Source organism: Labrus bergylta, chromosome 11 (genome assembly GCF_963930695.1).
Source record: "Labrus bergylta chromosome 11, fLabBer1.1, whole genome shotgun sequence".
In the NCBI taxonomy this organism is placed as follows: Eukaryota; Metazoa; Chordata; class Actinopteri; order Labriformes; family Labridae; genus Labrus; species Labrus bergylta.
In genome coordinates this window covers 14,427,692-14,449,162 of record NC_089205.1, presented here as the reverse complement: position 1 = coordinate 14,449,162, position 21,471 = coordinate 14,427,692, and the positions used below count along the sequence as shown (strand labels likewise).

The following is a 21,471-nucleotide window of genomic DNA, read 5'->3' as shown; positions in this document are numbered from 1 at the left end:
GAATAAGCTAGGTCAGGGGTGGGCAACTGGCGGCCCGGGGGCCACATGCGGCCCCCCATCAACCCTCAACGTGGCCCTCAGGTCAATTTTTACACATCAATAAATTCGAAAATATGACAAAATCTGCCATGAAAACCAGAAATATGTCTATAATTATATTTGATCACTGGTATATGTTGAGTTAAATCTGAGACATAATTGACTGTAATCGTTTTTGTATCCTACAATTTGGCCCCCTGGTATATAGTGAGAATTAAACGAATGTGGCCCTTGCTGCGACCAAACTTGCCCATCCCTGAGCTAGGTCGACATTCTAACCTAATATTCATAACCTAAATCCGCTTGTGCATACACATGTTTAAGTTCATTATCTAGTTAAACATATTAATGAAGCCTGATACATCTGGATTGAATTTTGTTCATACAAGGGGCTACGCTTAGACTTTGTACCGTAGCCAACACCCTTTGCACAAAAACAACCCCTTCATGTGTGTACCTTTAGCTACCTTAAGTTTAACATTTTGTACCCAAGTCATTTTGCCATAAAAAAAAATAGGCATCATTTTATCTTTATGTTAATGATGATGTCATTAAACTACAATAACCACAAATCAACGATTGCCGTAAACTCCCACGCTTTCACGACACCCAAGCAACAACATTGACGACAGTGCAGTGGTGTCATGGCGGCGTGCGGAGTCAGTTTTGAGAGCTCGAGCAGCATAGAGGACAGAAAGGATGGCAAACGACAGGCTCGAAAAGAGGCGATAGAAAAGGTATAAACTGTAAATCAGACTAACCTGTGAGTCAACCGAGGTCAGCTTTGTGGCGTCATATTTGACTTTAATGATGCAGGTTTCGACCGAATGGAAGCTAACAACCTAGCAGGCCAATAGCTAAGGTTGCGTTTACGTTATATTAAAAAGGTGTTTTTTTTTAATCTCACACCTTAACCGTGATGTAAATTGTCTCCTCTCACAGCCTTTATTTATTCCGGAGAGCTAACAGTACATGTGTGTGCACAGGCGGGAGGATAGTGCATGACAAACACAGATAGGAGACCTGTTACAAAGATGCTTTACGTCTTGTCTGTTACAAGCATAAAGATTAGGACAGGCTTTTGTAGTAATCACATGTTCACACAGGTTTTTGAATCGGTTTTTTTTTTCTCTCCCTGAGCAGCTGTGTTTACTGTTACCAGACACACACACAGCAACACGGAGCATTAATGATGAACACCGAGAGATGTAAAGACACTTATCTGCTCGGCTCACATGTGCTACACAAAACAATGCGTGGTCCTTTTTAAAATGCCCTTTCTAGTCTGTCAAGTCAAAGTCAACTTTATTCATACAAGCACATTTATAACAGCCGAGGCGGACCAAAGTGCTGTACAGTAAATCAGGCAAAATACATTGCGTCCAAAACATCATAAAGACACGTGTAAGCAAAAATTAAAAAAGTGAATTAAAACACAAAACAAGAGTCAAAGTTCTAGTAGACACTGCTGCTGGGATAAAACACTCAACTAGAGGTAAAAAAAAAAAAAAAAAGCCAAGAAAAAGAAATGTGTTTAAGTGACTTAAACTGCTCAGTTGTGGCAGCAGATCTTATTTTTAAATGGTAATCTGTTTTAAAGTGTCGAAAAAAAGCTTTCGATCGGCCCTGGTTTTTGAGCCTTTGTTTTGGGCACGTCCGGGAGCAGCTGGTTGGAGGACCTTGGTGCTCTGGATGGAGCATGAACATGTAGTAGTTCACTTAGGTAGTGAGGTGTTGAGCCATTTAATGATTTAAAAGCCAGAAGTAAAATTTAAAAATCAATCCTGCAGCGAACAGGAAGCCAGTGGAGAGAACGGAGCACATGGGTTATCGTGGTCCCTCTTTTTGGTGCCTGTTAGGAGGCGAGCAGCCGCATTTTGAAAAGGATTTGGGCTCATAATTACTTGATTGAGTCACTTTGGTCGCCGCATGTACATTTCACTAGGGCTGGGTGATATGGACCAAAACTCATATCTCAATATTGTTTAGCTGAATGGCGATACTCGATATATATCGATATGTATTTTATTAACAGTGAAAACACATGGAAAAAATAAACTACCTCTTTGTGAGTTTAAAAAGTAATATTATAAAATGAAAATGTTCCTTAAATACAATAACAGAGAGAGAGAGAGGAGAAGCAGGGTTAAGAGGGACTGACAGTCAGTCATCATCAGTGAGATGAGGAAAAGGTGACCTGGCACCTCTGTAACGTTATTTTAATGCAACTTAAACTATATCGATATGAACGATATTGTCTTACTCTATATCTTGTTTGAAAATATATCGATATATCTTAAAAACTCGATATATTGCCCAGCCCTACCTATCACGTCACTTGTCAGCACTACAAAATGCATTTGAAATCTGTATCATTGGTTTCATAATGAGAAAGAAAAAATATCACAGCTCCAAAGGATAGGCATTAGATGGACATCTTGACTGCAAATGCTGGTAACCTTGCTGTCATCCGTGATTCATATTTTGTCCTTCTTGTTTCCATCAGGCCAAGCAGCAGTATGACAAGGAAGAGAGGAGGAAGGAGCTGAAGAGGCTGAGAGGCGAGGACACATGGATGCTCCCTGAGATCAACCAGAGGCTGCAGGCGATAGAAGAAGTAAGATACAAAGCCTTCTCTCACTTATAGCTTTGGATGTTATCATAACTAGAATAAAGACCCTGACACATCAGTGTATTGCAATAGTTTGTCGGACCTACTCGATGACAAGTCATGAGTATACTGACTGTGTGTCGCAGGAACATTTTTGTCCACCTAAACCCACAATATGAAGACAAAAGTTTTACCCTGCAGGCACTCTTGTGTGATTGAGGACTGACAGTATAAATGTAATTCACCTTAAATATACAAATCACACAGTTAAGAGAGAAAAACATAACTGATGACGTCTGTACACTTTGCAGGAGGATTCTTTGAAGAGCAAAAAGAAAAAAGAAAAGAAATCTAAAAAGAAAAAGGAGAAGAAGAAGGCCAAGAAAGAGAAGAAAACCGCAGAAACGGGAGATGGCTCTAATGACAGCTCAGAGGTAAGATATTCAAACTCAGAATTCCTTCTGGCAGGGTCTGAATCTGAACTGTTCACTTACAAGGGATTTTTTTGATCCATCATATTTCTCTCTCTCTCTCTCTCTCTCTCTCTCTCTCTCTCTCTCTCTCTCGCGCTCTGCCTTCTCTGTCTATCAGGACTCGGGGGATGAGTGGGTTGAGGCCAAACCACAGGCCCAAACTGCTAAAGCCTGGAAGCTCCCTGATGACTCTAAACCTTCAGAGAGCAACCAAAGCCCAGACCAGAATGTCCAACAGGTGACCTCCTAAACCCCTGCAATGCATATACTTGAAAACTCCACGCTTCGACTGTTGAGATGAATACTTAATACTTCATCTTAATAGAGCGTACATTACTACATTTAGTACTGTATCAAGATTATTATTACATATTTAACATGCAAACACAGTTTTGACCTTTTCTGCTTTAGTGTTAAACTGACTCATTCATGTTTCTTTCTCTTTTTCCTGTAGAGAGACGAATGGATGACCTTTGACTTCCTGGCAATGAAAACTACCTCTACAACAGAGAGGAGAGCTGAGAAAGAACGGCTGAAAGACGAGGAGAAAGCAAAAGCACAGGCCATTGAACAGGTGAGTGTTTGTGTATGATGTATGCAGACATGGCAGAATCACATCTGTGTTAATAGACACCTGATGTAATATGAGAAGAGACGCATAGGGGAGAAAGAGTGATCTTGTTCTTACATGGATTGCACACTATTTGAAAACACGGTTGCATCCTTATCCTAATTCACCAGCTGTGTGGTTACCAGGGTAACCGCTGTGTTTACATATTTATTTCCTGTTTGTATCTTTGTCCTTCATCGCACTGTTGTCACTTCACTCACTCAGAATTCAATTAGTTATCTTTCATACAGCCCTGTTTTTCATGCTACTGATCCATGTGACTTTGAACTGCCCCCCCCTGGGACTAATAAAGTTTTTTTAAGTGTATTGAAGAGGTCGCTCCTTCTTGGAAAGTGATATATTGATGTGTGTGTGTACCTAATGCGGTCGGCAGATTTTTTCTTTTCTTTTTTCTTTTTTTTTTTTGCATTTGTGCCTCTGTTGTGTTGTTTACAGAAATGATTCCTGTGTGTAAATTTGTATTTCCCCCAGGCTGGTTTGCACAAATTGGAACTTAATCCATACTGGAAAGATGGAGGATCTGGTCTGCCCCCAGAGGAGAAGGCTGGAACTGCAACAACAAAAGGTAGCACCAAAGATCAGTGGGCTGTATTCAGGCAGATGCACAAGTTAGATTCTTAAATGTAAAAAAATCCTCAGAATAGTTGAAATCCTGAGTTTTTGTTATTGTTCACAATGAAGCACAGTCAATACTCTGTTATACTCAGGTAAACATCAGATAACCTTCAAGTGTGCAACCCTCTTTTGATCAATCTGCTCTGCACAATCACATTCTTATCACACCCTTATGTTTACTTGCAGCACTTTACACTCTTCTGCATCAGCCTTCTTTTCTTAACAACATCATAATTCATCTCAAAACAAGCTCTAGTGACCCTCCAGCCCTTCATTCATGTATCAACCCAGAATTTTCAGCTTGGAAAGGCTTTGTGTGAATATGTCAAGGATGATGGCACACCATTACCTGCCTGATTCAGAGTTAAAGAGTGTGATAAAATAGTAGAATTTAAAAACACCCAGTAATGTGGTCATAACGGTTAACATAGAGGTTTTACCAAAGACTGACGAATAAGACAGAACAAGGTGAGGCTTCAGAGTCAGAGATTTAGGAATCCAGAGAGAGAGAGACAGACAGACAGACAGACAGACAGACAGACAGACAGAGAGAGAGAGACAGAGAGAGAGACAGACAGAGAGAGAGAGAGAGAGAGAGAGAGAGAGAGAGAGAGAGAGAGAGACAGGGTGTAAGCTGTGTTAAGCTTACAAGCAAAAGCAGGCATACGTACACTTGTCTCTTATCTCTCCACTGTGAGTACAGTTTCCTCTGGAGCAGACATGGCTTCTCTGCTCTAAGCCTTATTTTACCAGAAAGGCAAATGAAGCCGATACAAACACCAAACACACGCTCACCTGCTTTGCCCTTCATATGTATGAGGTCTGTATATACATTTGTATGGTCGTTACTTTAAATGATGAGAAAACTTGTGGTTGTTTTTGTAAAAAGGTCTTAAAAAGGAAAACGTAAGCGAAGACATATGAATTAGCTGTGTTGATTGAAAGTAGAATAGATTGTTGTCGTTCTTTTATACAGTGGATAAAAAAAAGTCACTTTAAGGATCGCCGTCTCTTTTCAGTTGCAGGTGTAAAATGTAATATTTGTGTGTTTGCCAGCCTAACACTCTTTGTACGTCCAGCCTTTAAGCAGTTCTCAAACACTCTGGCTCAGTTACTTGATGTTGACTTTGATCCCAGCTTTTGGCTGTTACATCTTTAATGTTTTATCTCTCCAGGAAATTGTGTGAAGTGTTGTTTTTGAAATAACTTTTATGTTCCATGGATTTGAAGACGGATTTTTCCCTTGAATCTGTTTTTTTTTTCTGTCTGCCTGCAGTCTCCGTAGTGAACGACGCAGGTCTGAGCTGGCTGAGGAAGAGCTTCCAGAGGATGAAGGAGCAGGCTGAGAGGGAGCAGCGCAGCCTGAAGGATGTGGTGTCTGAGAGATACGGGGTGAGAGGACTTTCACGACTGCACACTGAAGCAGTCACCTACAGTTAAGCCAAAAAGTCACCAGACGATGAGGAAGTGACACAATATTCAAATTAAATCAAGATGAGATTAGAGTACACATTTGATTCCTTGTTACTCTAAATGACACACACACACACACACACACACACACACACACACACACACACACACACACACACACACACACACACACACACACACACACACACACACACACACACACACACACACACACACACACACACACACACAGTTCCTTTCAGCAGTGTCAGCATTTGTGTTCCTAGTTGACAGCATATAAACTGCGACAATCAGAACTGTGTGTGTGTGTCTGTGTGTGTCTGTGTGTTTCTCAGCAGTGCACCACTATATTAAATCTAGTACAGCAGAGACGTCTTCTAACATGGTGGTACATTATGTTTTTGGTATCCATTAAGCCCACTTTATCTTAAACATATGTGTGTGTTTGCTTATTTTTGGTCTCAGAGCTTTTTGTATTTATCAGTTGTGATAGAGTACGAGATGTCAGTATAATGTCTTGTATATAAAAACTCCCACTTGGGCAGATTTGAGTAAAACACAGCTGGTGTTATCTGACAAAACCTGGGAAAGCCTTCAAGTAATTTAATATTTCTTTTATTTCTCCTTTTTTAGTCAATGGAAGAATTTCAGCAGAGACTTGATGATGCTGAAAAAGCCGTTTACGGAGAGAAGAGAGGAGGAGGAGGAAGAGGAGGAGGAGGAGGAGGGGGAGAGAGGACAGCAAGAGGCGGATGGAGGAAAGGAGACAATGTGGACAGAGGGAGGATGTGGAGAAAAGAGGGAGAAGGAGCAGACAGAGATCAGTGGAGAAGAAGTGAATGGGAAAGAGATCCGTCACCAACAGACAGACAGAGAAACCGAGCCGGGAGAGGAGAGGGCAGGGAGAGAGAGCGGGGAGGGTATCGAGGGAGAGGGGAGGAGAGAGGTGGAGATGGTGACAGGTTTAGAGAGAGCGATCGAGACAAAAGGAGAGACAGAGATGGTGAAAGAAACCGAGAGAGAGACAGAGAGACGGATAGAGATGGTGAAAGAAACCGAGAGAGAGACAGAGAGACTGATAGAGATGGTGAAAGAAACCGAGAGAGAGACAGAGAGACGGATAGAGATGGTGAAAGAAACCGAGAGAGAGACAGAGAGGTGGATAGAGATGGTGAAAGAAACCGAGAGAGAGACAGAGATAGCGTAAGATACAGAGAGAGAGACAGAGACACGGATAGAGATAGTGAAAGAGAGAGACCTGTTACATCATTATCATCAGGGGAAAGTTGGAGTCAAGGTTCTTCCTCTCTTGGGTCACTAAAAAGCCGCTTCCTCAAACCCACTGAAGATGACGATAGCGGTGAAGGTGGGTTCATATTAAGGCCTTTTCTAGCAGTTGTCAGAGCACATGCACAAACATTTTGTCCATTTCTATCCAAACTCAGGAAACACCACTTTTCTTTAATCAAATTAATAATAATAATAATAATAATAATAATAATAATAATTTATACTTTATTGATCCCGCAAGGAGAAATTTGTTTGTATAAATTGTATACATATTCAAACACGTAGGGAGTCTCAGAGGCCCTAACATGCTTTAACACTTTCTTTATGTTGTAGTTTTAGAGCGTCGCCGCCCTCCTCCTGCAGGTCGACCCAAAGGGTTCCTAAAACCAACCTCTGACGATGAAGACCCTGATCCACGTAATACAAGCATTCCAACCTGGAAGAAGAGCAGCAGTTCTTCCCGGGAATCTTATAGCTCTGAGAAACAACAACAACAACACCAGGAGAAAGAGAGGGATCCTGGGAAGGCTGCAAAAGCTCCTCAAGACTCCGGCATGCACGTTGATAAAGCTGCTGCTACAACAACAACATCAAGGTTATACCCTTTTGATCTTTTTGGCTCATTCACATGTTTCTTTAATGATTTCAATCATTTTTGCACTGATTGAATTCTCCAGTTTGTATGACCTGTGTTTCAGTGGGCATAATGAATGCATTGATCCCATTATTGTCATTTCACATGAAGCACATCAGTAATAGTGTTACTATGCTATACACACAGACATCTTATATACTGCTCACAAACTTCACTGCAGCCACTTAAACAGTATTTTGCTGCTCATTTTTTTTAATTTCAGCAACACTGTAAAACATAGTATAAAAAATTTATTTGCATTTATCTTTGGAATATTTTTCATCTTGGCTGATAGGAAATTTCTCATTTCATGATTAAAAAAAGTAAAAAAATCACACATGCTGTGCTTTCTGCAGTCTAACCCTTACCCTTAGAATCTTTCAAGGGCCACACACACAGTTAACCTGCATGTGCTAAAAGAACTTCAAGACAAAATACTTAAAAGGATCAATCTGCATTGGGTCATATTTATGTTGACACATACAAACCATTCTATAAGTAAGTAATCCCTTCCATAAAACATGGCTGTGCCTTCACATGTGTGCTCTATTAGTCCTTATCTTCTTCTGCACATTAATCTTAATATACCAAGAAAAAACTCCCCATGTCTCTGAACTTGCCATATGTTATCTGTTGTAATCGTAATGGCTATCTTTCAATTCAAAGGACTCTGTCTAGTAGATAATATATATGAGTATTCTGTCCCTTTACAAAGACAGCAATCTGCAAAAACCCGAAATGTGAAACGTACCTGAAATAATAACCATTGCATCATGGGCTTATATAATTTCCTGTTTTCACGACAGTCCAACCTATAGCACCGTCGTCGGCCAGATGTCAGCATCACTTCTTTGAGAAGCTTTCTCAGTCGCTCTGGGTTTGCCTCATTAGGCTAAGTTGTTTGGGTTAAACCAGCACCCGTGACCCCCGCAGCATGAAATGAGCCTGCCGAGTGGCAGCAGAATGAAATGAGACTATGAGGAGAGTAATAGTGTAGAACGATGCTTCCCAGGCAGCACTTCAGATCCCTCACAGCAAGGCTGTAATGATCTCTAGGGGATGGGGGTGCAGAAAGGCTCAAATGAATCATGACAGATAAACAGTGTGAGGGCACATAAGATTACAACTAAATGGTTAAATCAAGAACATCACAGATAAGTTTCCTGTTATAAGGGTTATTATTAGGGGGGAATAAGAATGTCGGAGTTCAGGGGGGAACCGAAGAGAAACTCTGCATTAAAAAACAGAAGTTAAGTGCTGAAGAAAGGCTGCTCTAAGCGTGGTGCATAAACATATTGTGGTAGGGATTTTTTATTCCTCTGTATTTTTCTTAGGAGTGAGAGTGAGAGTGAGGAAGAGGAGGAGCAGGTTCCGCTGCTGTCAGAGGAGGAGATGAACAAACTTGGTGCCAAACTGGTGAAGGCAGAGATCATGGGAAACACGGTGAGTGTCATTGTTTCACATACTGTAAGAGTCACTGTGACTTTAGAAAACTTATTGGCCTGGAAACACAGGACAACAACAACCAGGCCTTCAGCATCTACTGTTTTAGGAAAGGAATTATTTGAAGTTGAGAAACAATTTATTAGCCTTATCCTGTTCGGAAAAGTTTCCCGGAGATGCTGTTAATCCAAGGATTATCATATCTCTGAGGAACTTTCACTCCTAAAAGATAAATTGGATTGACTTGCCAAAACATAAATTCAACACTGTGGATCAGATCAATAAATCATGTGTTCTCTCCTATAAGGATCCTGCACAGTGTCTGATTCTCTTTTTTTTTTTACTGGTTGTTTTACTTTTTGGTTTGAACATTTGTATCTTAAAAATTTGGACTCTAAAAGACATACTAGCCTTAATCTCTCTCTAGCATTAATACTGCATCACGCCATAATGCAAAACGTATATCAACACATGCACAGAGATTTATTTTCAATGTGTAGCTTTAATAGGACATGAGGGGATCCATCAATTTATAACTATTGATCTGTGCACTTAACTCCCTCTGTCTGTCTTCATGTGTCAATTCTAAAATAGAGTAATATATAGAGTAAGAACTGCCTGTTAAACACACACACACACACACACACACACACACACACACACACACACACACACACACACACACACACACACACACACACACACACACACACACACACACACTGCATGGACGCACATACTCACACTTACAATGTCAAATGGTATAGGTATCAGGCGGGTCTCCATCATCTCCCCACAAGACGAAACTATCAAACAGATATATCCAAACCACTTGGTGTGTGTGTGTGTGTGTGAGTGAGTGAGTGAGGGTTAAGTGCCTGTAACAGTCATTCACTTCTATTCACTCCTATTAATGCTTATGTTGAAATGTATTAATATGTGCCATGGCTTAAAAAGTTATTTGTGTGTGTGCGTGCGTGTGCGTGCCTGTGCGTGCGCTCAGTCTGCACTACCTCAGAGCCAATGTTATAGAAATACATGCTGCCTATAAAACATTAGCATACCACAGTTTCTCTTTCTGTATCTGGCATCATCTAAGCCTTTCTGAGTTATCTAATAGGCTGTATTTTTAGAGGCTGAATGATCATTTTTACATGACAAGAAATCTGCCAAGAACAGTTCATCGTCTTTTTAAAATCTTACATTGATAAGACTTGTGTGAATCAGTGTAGTGATACAACAGAAAACTCAAAGTACTTGGTCTTTTTCGATTCTCTGATTTTTTTTTTAAATTTTCAAATTAACAATGAATGGGTGACCAATCTTTACATTTTCTTGCTTTTTGAAAGGCATTTTTGTGTTATATAAATATATGCGTGTGTTTGTTTCAGGCTATGGTGGAGAAGCTAAAATCCCAGCTTGATGCAGCACACAAAGCCAAAGAGATCCACGCCAACCAACAGAAACAGCAAGAAACAGCAAGATCAAAACAGGTGTGTAAATGTATTATCTGTAAGTCTCTCTCTTTCATTCTGACAGGTATTGTGTAAGTAGCAAAGTGTTTGCACAGGTCGATCAATTAGCAGAAACAGCGCTCAGTCTAAAGGCGCACTCACACTAGGCAATCCGTACCGCACCCAAGATCATTTGACCTTCAGAGTCCAGTTCGTTTGACTAGTGTGAGTGCCCAGGTAAGTCCTGGAGCAGTGTGAGTCCAGGCCAGCGGGGGAAGGGGGAGGGGTCAATCGTGCTTCAGAACTGTACGGAGCAACTTTGCCTGGTGTGAGTGCGCCCCGACAGAATGGAATGCAAAAAGAAAAACCACCCAAAAGTTAAGTTCAGAATCTCTCCAAAATGGTTCCAACATGAATGGATGTTATGACCTTCATCATACTGATAGAAACTTTTGCAGTATATCAGACTGCATACATTTTGCATCATCTTAAGCCAATTGAATGTCTGTCAAATAAGAGGTGTTCAGGAATACTCAATTTATTTATCATTCCTTCTCGATTCCTTTTATCAATCTTAAAGGTCCCATATTATGCTTTTTTTGGTTTTATATGCTCTTTAGTGTGTTTTCCAAGTGTCCTGTGCATGTTTAGGCACATCTATTTGCAAAAATTCAAAGTCCACGGAAACGCGGCTTCTCCTACCTCCTCCTGTTAGCTGTAGCATTAGCCGCATGTAACGCTCGGTTCTAGCCCCCCTCGATAAAAATGTGTCAGTCCGACAAGGACTGACAAGGTGCTAATGTTTATGCTCCCCTCGGACGGAGACAAAGTGGCTGCATTCCCTATATGGTAAAAGAGGCGGGACATTTCCGAGAACCGTGCTGAGCAACTGACCAATTACGGCAGAGCGGATCGGCAGAGCAATCAGAGCAGACTTGGCACACTTGGGGTCTAACAGTGGGGGCTCAGCAGAGCGTAGCTGACGGACTCAAAGCGTAGAGGGAGTTAGGATGAGCAGTACATGAAAACAGACACTTTTTTCCGACTTTAGCTATTGTGAACGTACAAAAGTAGGAACATAGATTAAATATATGAACCCCAAAAAGGGCAGAATATGGGCTCTTTAATATTTTCCATTTCACTTTCACAGAGCACTTATTCCTCTGAGCTGATATCAGCACAGATTTATTTCCCAAGATTTACAATCGATCCAACACACACACGCATGTCCACATAACACTAAAAACCCAGAGCAGATTGACACATGTTTAGCTGCATAAATCCAGGTAGAGACACAGCAACCTAAATTGGATACTTACACTTATTCTCAAGTCATACAAACTCAGGAATAGATAAACACAGAGACTTGCACACGGCCTCTAACCCGACACCAACACACAGATACTGAATCTTTCCAATCTTTTCCCCTCTCCAATGGTCTAAACGCTAATCCAAACACTGAAGGCCATATTTTCTCTTAAATTCTTACACAGACACTTAGGACAGTTGGTTTCAGCAGCATCAGACTCCCTTAACATTTCAGACAAGACAAACATGCACCCGTCTTCAGCTGAAACTAAATCCTCTGCAGTTACATATGACCCCTTTTTAAAAAGGAATTTGTTTATTTGACGTCTTTTTGCAGCTCAGTTTTGAAGTCTTGCTGTCTTTCTGGACACAGCTCCTGTTTGACATTTTAGCCGACCCCTAATGAGAAACAAATGCTGCCCCTACCAGAGGTCATTCAGAGTGGGCCCCCCCCCCCCCCCCGTGTTTATCTGTGCAAGAGAATAAGAAAAAATATGACAGGAAGTCACAGAACACATGTAACACCTCGTCTGCATCTGTTGTACATGTGATTAATAGAAGGCAATGGCAGGGAGCAGACTCTTCAGCACTGCTTTATCTCCCCTCTCTTGTTTTCAAACACACTAACAGAGCATATTTGGGACAGGAGGAAACTCAAGACAACTTTATAAACTCATGTAGAGCAGGTCATGATTTATTAAATAACTTTATTTGCAGTGAATGGTAAAGCCAGATTCATCCCAAATAAGGCGGTCACCACGCATCCTGAGAAAAATGTCATAATTCTTGCATTTTAGTGCACTCATCAGCTGAGAGGTACTTCAGCCTTCTCAGATTCTGGAGTGCTGTTGATTTGCACTCATTCGAGGTCCTTCCAGTCTGTCTTGTTATCGAGGACTTTCGGCTTGTCTTCACCAGTCAGTGTTTCTGAAGCTTGCTGTCTGCTTCATATTTCATATTTCCAATGCGCTCAGTGCCTCAAAAGGCTCCACTTTCTCGACTGAAGCAGAGAAAATATTCTCTTCCATCATTCTCTTTCTGACAGTCCAGTTTGAGTCTCTTGTGACTGCCTCACATCCTCGCTGCTTCTCCCTCCTTGTTCGTGTTTCTTTGCCGCCTCTCTCTACTTGTCAGGTCGAACATCGGCCTCTTATAGGCTGTAAAGTCAGGCCCTGGATGCTGTTACGTAAAGATACTTTTTTCCCTTTGTGCAAAAATGGATTGTTCCAACCTGCAAGAAACTTCTTCAAACTTTTTGATTTCGTAAAACACATGTTGACAACTAAATTGACCCTGAAAAACTTTGTAAAGAAAGTCAGGTCCTCCATTTCTCTGTAAAAACACACCTCCCTTTTTATTAACAAGAAAATCAACCTTTATCTGAATAGACAAATGTTATCTCCAGAGCGCCCTCCTCAGATTTCTTCTAACACAGTTGTCGTCCAAGAGCGTCTTACTGATGGATCACACAGAGAAAAGATGATTCATCATAAAATAATGTGAACAAGTTACTCATTTATGTAGTAGTGGTGGCACTTTTTAACCCAGCCCTTTCAGAAGTTAAGATATTTTTTGGCATGAGAAAAGCTTCTTACAGTATTTTCATGATGTCAGAAGCTCCATTTGTTAGAAGAATAAAAGTCAGTCTTTTCTGCTCCGTCACACACGTCTGCTGCTCTGAATCCAAAACATTTGCAAATGCTTTCTGTTAATTTCACCCTCCTTCCCTTCATCGATTAGTGACGCATTTGCCTGACGCGTAGGTGTTGCATCCTCTTGGATACACAAATACTGTAAAGTCCTGTCCATGCTATACAAACGTGAAAATAACTTGGATGTGTTTTTTTTTTCTTCTTCTAGGTCACAGGTCGCTCCAGTGAAGACCAGGAAGTCCTGCTGTTCAGAACAGACCAATCAGGTCGGGCCTGGCCAGTCAATGCCCCGTCCGGATCCCTGGAGCCCCACGGAGGACGACGGAAGAAGAAAGCGGTAAAGAGGGAGGGATGACGGGTGGTGGGGAAGAAGAAAAACAAATGCCAGGACAGCAGGGAGGGACATTTTTTACAACATGAAAATGGCCGCTGCACACATGGTTAACATAAATCTTGAACTGAGTGAGAAGCCAATAAATCTTGTGCACCGTTAACATGTAGAGTTAGTGGCTTAGTTTAATATACTATCTGTCTGCTTTACATCTTTCCCTCTTGGAAAATCTCAGGCCTGTCCATGTTCACTGCTAATATCTTCAACATTTTGGTTGAGCTTTAGATATATCAGATTTTTTATTTATTTTTATTCAGCATCCAATTTCATTAGCCGTTAATTGTCCTCTCCTCCATCCTGCATCCCCACACATCCTCTCTTTTCCTCTCTCTTCTTCAGATTGAGACTCACGTTGACGGGGAGCGTGTGCGCTACTTCCAGGATGATGATAATGTGGGTCTGAAGGAGATGGTGAGGAGGGAGAAGATGAGCACTGCGCAGGATCAGAATGCCCTCTACTCTCGCATGGCTTCAAAGGTAAGAAAACTTTTGCAAAACCTTGCAACTCCTGGGCCCTGGTGACTAAGACGTGTGTAAATACTAAATAAATAAACGCCTGGTGTCTTAGGGCTTAGATCAGTAATTCTCTTGACAACACATGAGCAAGGTGTTTCACAATCTAGCAGCCTCACTGTTGGTTTTTATCACAAAATCTCAATTTAGAAAATACAATTCTGGAGTCAAAGACTTTGTACATTAAAGATAACTTTAATGTAATACAACTAAACCAACTAGATTTGCATTTATTAGCAAAGGGGAAGTTGTTTGATTATTTTAGGTGTTTTTATTCTGTTTCATCTTTTCCTCATTTGAGCCTCAAAGCACACCTCAGGTTGTCTCTAGAGCACTGCTGCTCAGGCCTTGGTTGGTTTTTCTTGTTTTCATAGAACCAAAGCTGCTGCTGTCCACTGTCTTCTGAAAGAGATGATGAAGCAAGAGCAGTTCAAGTTGAAGAGTAGAGTCTCTATGACACAATAATTGAACAGTAACCCTGCATGAAACTGTTTTTCCTAAACTTTCGTACCAGGCAGAGAAAGTGCCTTGTTGTCAGTGGTTGTAAGTGCATCAACCTCTTAATTTGATACTGGTACTACATTTGATAAGTATATCCAGATGACGGTGTGTTTCACACATTATTCTGTTGTCGTTATCTGAATCCCAAAAGATTAACTTTGCATTTATAATCTGTCGAAGATAAGATAACTCAACAAATATTTCTTGCATCTCGTGATTCTGCAGTCATTATTCAATCGCTCATATAAAACCAACTTCAAAACCAGTCCAGTCCGGTGTGGGGATGTTGTTCATGTTGGACTTTCTGGTGTAATTAGATAAAAAAAAACATTATGATACATAATAATAATAATAATCATTTTAAGAACATTTTATCAGCTGCAGGTTGGTTTCCATTTATTTACAATAATCTGTCAAGTGATTGCAACATAATGTATGTTTTGTCAAATATCTGGAATAGACAAATTCTGAAGAAAGCAAGATCAGTCTGGGCCAGCTCTGATCGTCCTCTCACAACAGATACACATTTAGTGCAGTTAATGCAATTAATCTTCTTTAAACCATGACTGCACTTACAAGAGGCACTGTAGCACTTTATATGTATTGCTACCATTCCAGTGTAAGTTTTGGGGCCGATACCGATATTATTTAGAGAGAAAAATTCCTATAATGACATATGGGCCGATATCTTTCTTCGATCTAGCTACAATCTTTAGAGATCAATTGATATAAATAAACAAACACAGTTCTTGCGTTGATCAGTCAAACCCAGTTATCAGATTCATAATTGAGACAAGATTTCTTATACATTTGAACAAACATCTTTATTGACCAGAATAACAACAGTGCACTGAAACACAAGTCTTTACTTAGAAATTAAAAATAATAAATACAAAATATATAATAATGAATGAAAAGCATATAGAAATATATAATAAGCTTGAATAGAATAAACCTAGTTGCATCAGCACATATCAGACATAAAATTGGCTGATACCAATATCGCGTAATGCTAATATCGGTTGATATTATCGGCCATGTGAATAATCGGTCGGGCTCTACAAAAAACATCAAGTGAAATGTTAGATAAAAAGTCTAATTATCAAAATTAGGAAGATTAACAATCGAATATCAAAGTTAAAAGTATCACAAAGGAGCCAAGTCAAACACAAGATCATTATAAAAGAGAATACGCCAAAACGATCAGATATGGTAAGTGTGTTATATATATATATAATGACATAAATAATGACATGTTATATGACTAAATATATTGTGATGCTGTTACCAAATAATATATTGAAATAATTAAACACAATTTTGCTTTCGTAGTATCATGATCACATCCTCATTGGTTTAAAACCAGAGGTAGAGCAAATTACATGTATTTTTTTGCAATCATGAAAAATGGCTTCTGATTTGTATTCCTTACAGTTCCTCTCGTCTATCATCAAACATAATGACTTTTTGTTCAGTGTGACAAGTCAACCTCTGCTTAAAAGAGTACAAAATGACATCTTTGCTGATAATCATAATTGAGAATTAAAACTTTGTAATACTCAGGTGGGTTCATGTTTTATTACATCCATTCACAAACCTACCTTTTACTCCCTAAACTTCGGAGAGGTTGGTCAAATTTTGTGTCCTGTTTCCCAGGTCTGTAGAGAACCCTGATTCATTAGGCACTTGTGATAATGACTCTCCCCCATACCTTTTATCTCCCCTCACTCCTGTTTCATTAACACAGAGCAACAGAAAACAAATAGCTAGCAGGCGTCTCATTTCTGTCACAACAACAGCGGCGTCAGATTAGATCAGCCGCAGCTGAAAACTTGATTAAAAACAACGTGGGGTTACCACCAAGGCACGGCAGAGGACACAGATAATGTTGTTCCACTGATGCACACTGAATGCTGCTTTGTTGAATTGATCAAAAATTGTCAAAATTGATCCTCCGTCTCCGCTGCAGCAATACAAACCAAGTTAGTTTAAGGTACAGCTGTGCTCAGGTGTTTTATGTCAAAATGTTTATCTCAGATTGAGATCTCCATCTGCAGATTCACATACTGCACTTTTCCTCTCTCTCTCTCTCTCTCTCTCTCTCTCTCTCTCTCTCTCTCTCTCTCTCTCTCTCTCTCTCTCTCTCTCTCTGGGTAAGAATATGACAACAACGTAGTATGATATCCTACTGACAGCTTGTGTGTATGTTTTTTTTAAAGGAAGCATTTATAAACAAAGGGATTGGAGAAGTTGCCATGGCAATAGAAAAAAAAGGAAAGAAAGATGAATGCTTTGGCTCTATCCATGTTTTTTGTCCCCCTTTCCCTGAGTTTATCTGTCTTCACTCGCTCACTCTCACTCATTCACTTATACAGGCACACTCTCAGACACACAATTGCCAACCCTTGTACAGTTATTCCACGTGCCCACGTACAAAAATACACACCCATACACGAATGCTGTGCACCTACAAAGAGTGACACTAAAAATACATCTACAGTTACCATGGCAGGGATTCTATAAATACCAGTTTAATCCATTGGTCAGAGACATAGTGCATTAAGTCAGCAGACTAGCATTGTCTGGAGATTTAATGTAGTTTATTTTTTAATAGTACATGAGTAGTGTGCCAGACATATGTTATCTCTTCTGCTCTGCTGCTACATGCTGAATTCACAATCTATAATTTAAAGGGCATCAAGAATGTGTCCATTTACCAAGAGACATGTGTGTAAATCATGGTGTGATGGGGATGTATGTCAGAAAATAAAACTGTCTTCTTTTGGACAAATGCTGCACGAGCTGCTGCACACTTAGTGCTGTCATTTACACACACACACACACACACACATACACACATGCATATACATGCACACACAAACACACACATGTACATTCCCTCCCACGCTGTCACTAAACTAATCCAATTTTCACTCTCTCTCACTCACACTCACTCCTACACAAGTAGTCATGCACACACACTTAAGCCATGCTCGCCTCTCGCGCTCTCACATGCACACTGATACCAACCTGTTGCCTGGTCGCCATGGCGACAGGTCTCAGACGTAGAAGGACCAGTGTCGATACTCAGCATCCTGCCTCACACGGTTAACACACATGACAAACTTACATGCAGGGCAGTCCAGGCAGAAACACAGAATTTGGCCTAGAAACAGCACAGAAGGATGACCATCTTTAAAGATAGTGATAAAGATAAATAATTCACTGAAGCGCACCGTGTTATTACTGATGCTTAAATATGTTCCCAGATTTGGCCTGCTCACCATTCCTTCTTTCTTCCCTCTTCCTCCATACATCTTCTCTCTGTCTCCTCTGTTGTCTCCATCGCCACCACTTCCACTCCACTCTCCAGATGATGGGAAAGACAGACGGCGACAACTACACGCTGGATGACATGTTTGTGTCGAGTGCAGCACAGCGGGAGGGCGAGGGGAGGGAGGAGGAGAGGATGAGGAGCAAAGCCATTGGGGAGAGTAGGAGGCTGGCGGCCTCCATGGAGAAATGCCACTACTGCTTCAGCAATCAAGAGCTCCCAAAGCACCTCATAGTGGCAATAGGGAGCAAGGTAAATGATCACAGGTTGGGATGTTTGAAGAACGATGGAATCTGTTCTCAGTGTCATTCATCTAATTACATTCAATGTGATGGTTTGCACAGTTTCTCCACAAATAGAGCCGGAACCTTGATTTCTCTATAAATCCTTAAAAATAAATGTTTACTAAGTTGTGTCATTAACTGTCCAAAACCAGAAAATGTTTGAATTTTTCCATCTGTAAATACAGTGTTTTCATTTTTCTTTCTTCTTAGAATATAATAAAAACTGTTATTAAATTGTCCGGACAGTCTTAGACTAATGGATCAGTTGTCCTTTCATTACAACTCTTATTGAATAGACTCAAGGCTTTGTCTTATTGATTATAAAAAAAAAAAAAATCTTCAGATCTATTGGATGCATATCTACAGTATGTTTGCATTGTGACCAGGTGTACCTGAGCCTGCCAGCAGGAGTGTCCATGACAGAGGGCCACTGTCTCATCTGTCCTCTTCATCATCACTGCTCTGCCACCTTATTGGACGAGGATGTCTGGTCAGAAATGCAGGTTAGCCAATCAAGACTTGTTAATCTTGTCAACATATCTGTTATTTTACAGGAGAGTTAGATAGAATCTGAATCTGATCTGTTTATTTCAAACACTCATGATAACCTCTATGCTGCTTTTTTTTTTGTCCTCAGCTGTTCCGGCGTACTTTGGTGCGTATGTTTGAGTCCCAGGAGCTCGACTGTGTGTTCATGGAAACACACATGAACCCACGCAGGAGGCAACACATGGTCCTAGAGTGTATCCCACTACCACGAGAACTGGGGGATATGGCACCCATATACTTTAAGGTGTGTGTGTGTGTGTGTGTGTGTGTGTGTGTGTGTGTGTGTGTGTGTGTGTGTGTGTGTGTGTGTGTGTGTGTGTGTGTGTGTGTGTGTGTGTGTGTGTGTGTGTGTGTGTGTGTGTGTGTGTGTGTGTGTGTGTGTGTGTGTGTGTGTGTGTGTGTGTGTGTGTGTGTGTGTGTGTGTGTGTGTGTGTGGACTCTCCTTTTCTAATCAACTTCATTTTGGTTTGACAAACAAAAAAGTTGCTACCGATCTGTTAAAGTTATAACATCAAAATAGTGCATATGTTCTTGAAAGTGTTGAAACTGTTTGTGCTTTCAGAAAGCTATCATGGAGTGTGACGAGGAATGGGCCATGAACAAAAAGGTCGTCGACCTCTCTTCGAAAGACATCCGCCAAGCTGTAAGCCCCCCTTGTCATTGTTTTTCCATTTCTCTTTCTTTTACTCCTCCAAACCTTTCTATGTAAGTTTGCAGTTTTCTTTTCTTTTTCTATCCTTTCCTCTCCCCTGATTTACTTTCTTTGACTGTCTTAACTTTGTATCTTTCCCTTTACTCCTTTCTGTTGTTCTCACCTCACCATCCATGGAAATTGTCGTTTATTGTTTGTTGAATACCTTTCAGGTTCCTCGAGGTCTGCCTTACTTTGCAGTAGACTTTGGACTCCAGGGAGGGTTTGCTCATGTCATTGAAAACGAGCAGAAATTCCCCCATTACTTCGGCAAGGTCAGTGTTGACAGTACATCTCTATGCCTTCCCTCCTTTTTAAACTATAACGTGCACGTGCAGCGTAAAAACAATAATCCAATCCAATTTTGCCAAATATTTCAACATGATAAATCCCTCTTTCTCTTACAGGAAGTGGTTGGAGGCATGATGGACTTGGAGCCGCGACGTTGGAGAAAATTAATCCGGGAGAACTTTGACGATCAGAGGAAAAAAGTCCTGCAGTTCGCACAGTGGTGGAAACCCTATGACTGCACCAAGACGGAGGGTTAACAAGACTAACTCACAGAGAGGTGTACAACACTCTGCTCAGAAACAGAGACTACACAGACATGAATCAAATACACTGTTGTTCCCAGAGTTGAAGTCACATATGGAGATAATGGTGCAGATGCCTTCATGATAATTGGACACAAAATCTCTTTTTTAGAAGTTGTAACATGAGAACTTGTATTACTTAAATAAAAAGTAAATGCTTAACTTTGATTTGTGTTTTTTATGTTGCATGCAAGAAAATGTTTCATATCTCCTTTTCTTTCCTCATCAAAACTACACATTTACAATAGGTTGGTGAACAGTAGAATAAGTATAAAGGCATTTTCAACATCAAATACATCAAATCCCCTTTGAAGCTGCATCTGTCCTTCCCCCTGTTTTTTTAAGTGTCTCTTATCCATACTGCCCTCCCCTATGCTGCAGCCCCCAGGATTTAATATCTTACTTTGTGGCTTCTTAATCCTTTTGCAGCTGTCACTTCATTCTAAAAGGTTTCAGTGTCATCACAGCCACATGTGCTGGCCTAAACTTGAGCGTACATGAGCAATGAAGCCCCCTTGCCCCCACATTTACCCCCACTTTTTTATCTTTCAGCTTTGCTATTGGCTGTGTGATAATCTTCCAGGTGTCATTTCAGACACCCTGTGATACAGATTATAGTGCAGAGTTTGTTTGAATCTCAAGGGATGGAAATTTGGATTTACTGTTAAGTTTATGTTGTAACAAGAGCAATCTTCCAAATTAATTATTTTTTTTCTTGCTATTAGAAAGCACCGTCATTAGGAATAAGAAAATCCCACATGTCGATAATGTAACCTTTACATATATGTTGAAAGGGAGCGCGGTAGCCGAGTGGTTAATGTGGACGCCCCATGTACAGAGATTGTAGTTGTCAAAGTGGGCAGCCTGGGTTTGAGTCCAACCTGTGTCTCCTTTCCTGCATGTTATTCCCCACTCTCTCTCTCTCTCTCTCTCTCTCTCCAATCTCTGATTCTGTCAACTGTCCTATCTCCAAATAAAGGCATAAAAAGACCCAAAAATAAAACCTTTAACAACATATACAGTATGTTGAA

At 40.6% G+C, this 21,471-nt stretch overlaps 1 protein-coding gene across 2 annotated transcripts; it reads left to right on the top strand.

The window, feature by feature from the left end:
- The first annotated feature begins 659 nt into the window (after positions 1–659).
- On the top strand, positions 660–20,602 carry cwf19l2 (CWF19 like cell cycle control factor 2). 2 transcript variants are annotated; one of them, XM_065960485.1, is made up of 19 exons: positions 660–776; positions 2,546–2,656; positions 2,962–3,084; positions 3,242–3,361; positions 3,578–3,697; positions 4,226–4,319; positions 5,646–5,761; positions 6,437–7,169; positions 7,427–7,688; positions 9,062–9,170; positions 10,562–10,663; positions 13,793–13,921; positions 14,315–14,452; positions 18,363–18,575; positions 18,994–19,110; positions 19,245–19,400; positions 19,719–19,799; positions 20,021–20,122; positions 20,255–20,602. In XM_065960485.1, exons 1-19 carry the CDS (start codon positions 684–686, stop codon positions 20,393–20,395), a joined length of 3,060 nt encoding a protein of 1,019 aa, XP_065816557.1. In that variant the 5' UTR covers positions 660–683; the 3' UTR covers positions 20,396–20,602. The 2 variants fall into 2 exon arrangements, with proteins under 2 accessions (XP_065816557.1, XP_065816558.1); XM_065960486.1 differs by having other exon boundaries at positions 666–785.
- The last annotated feature ends 869 nt before the right edge of the window (positions 20,603–21,471 follow it).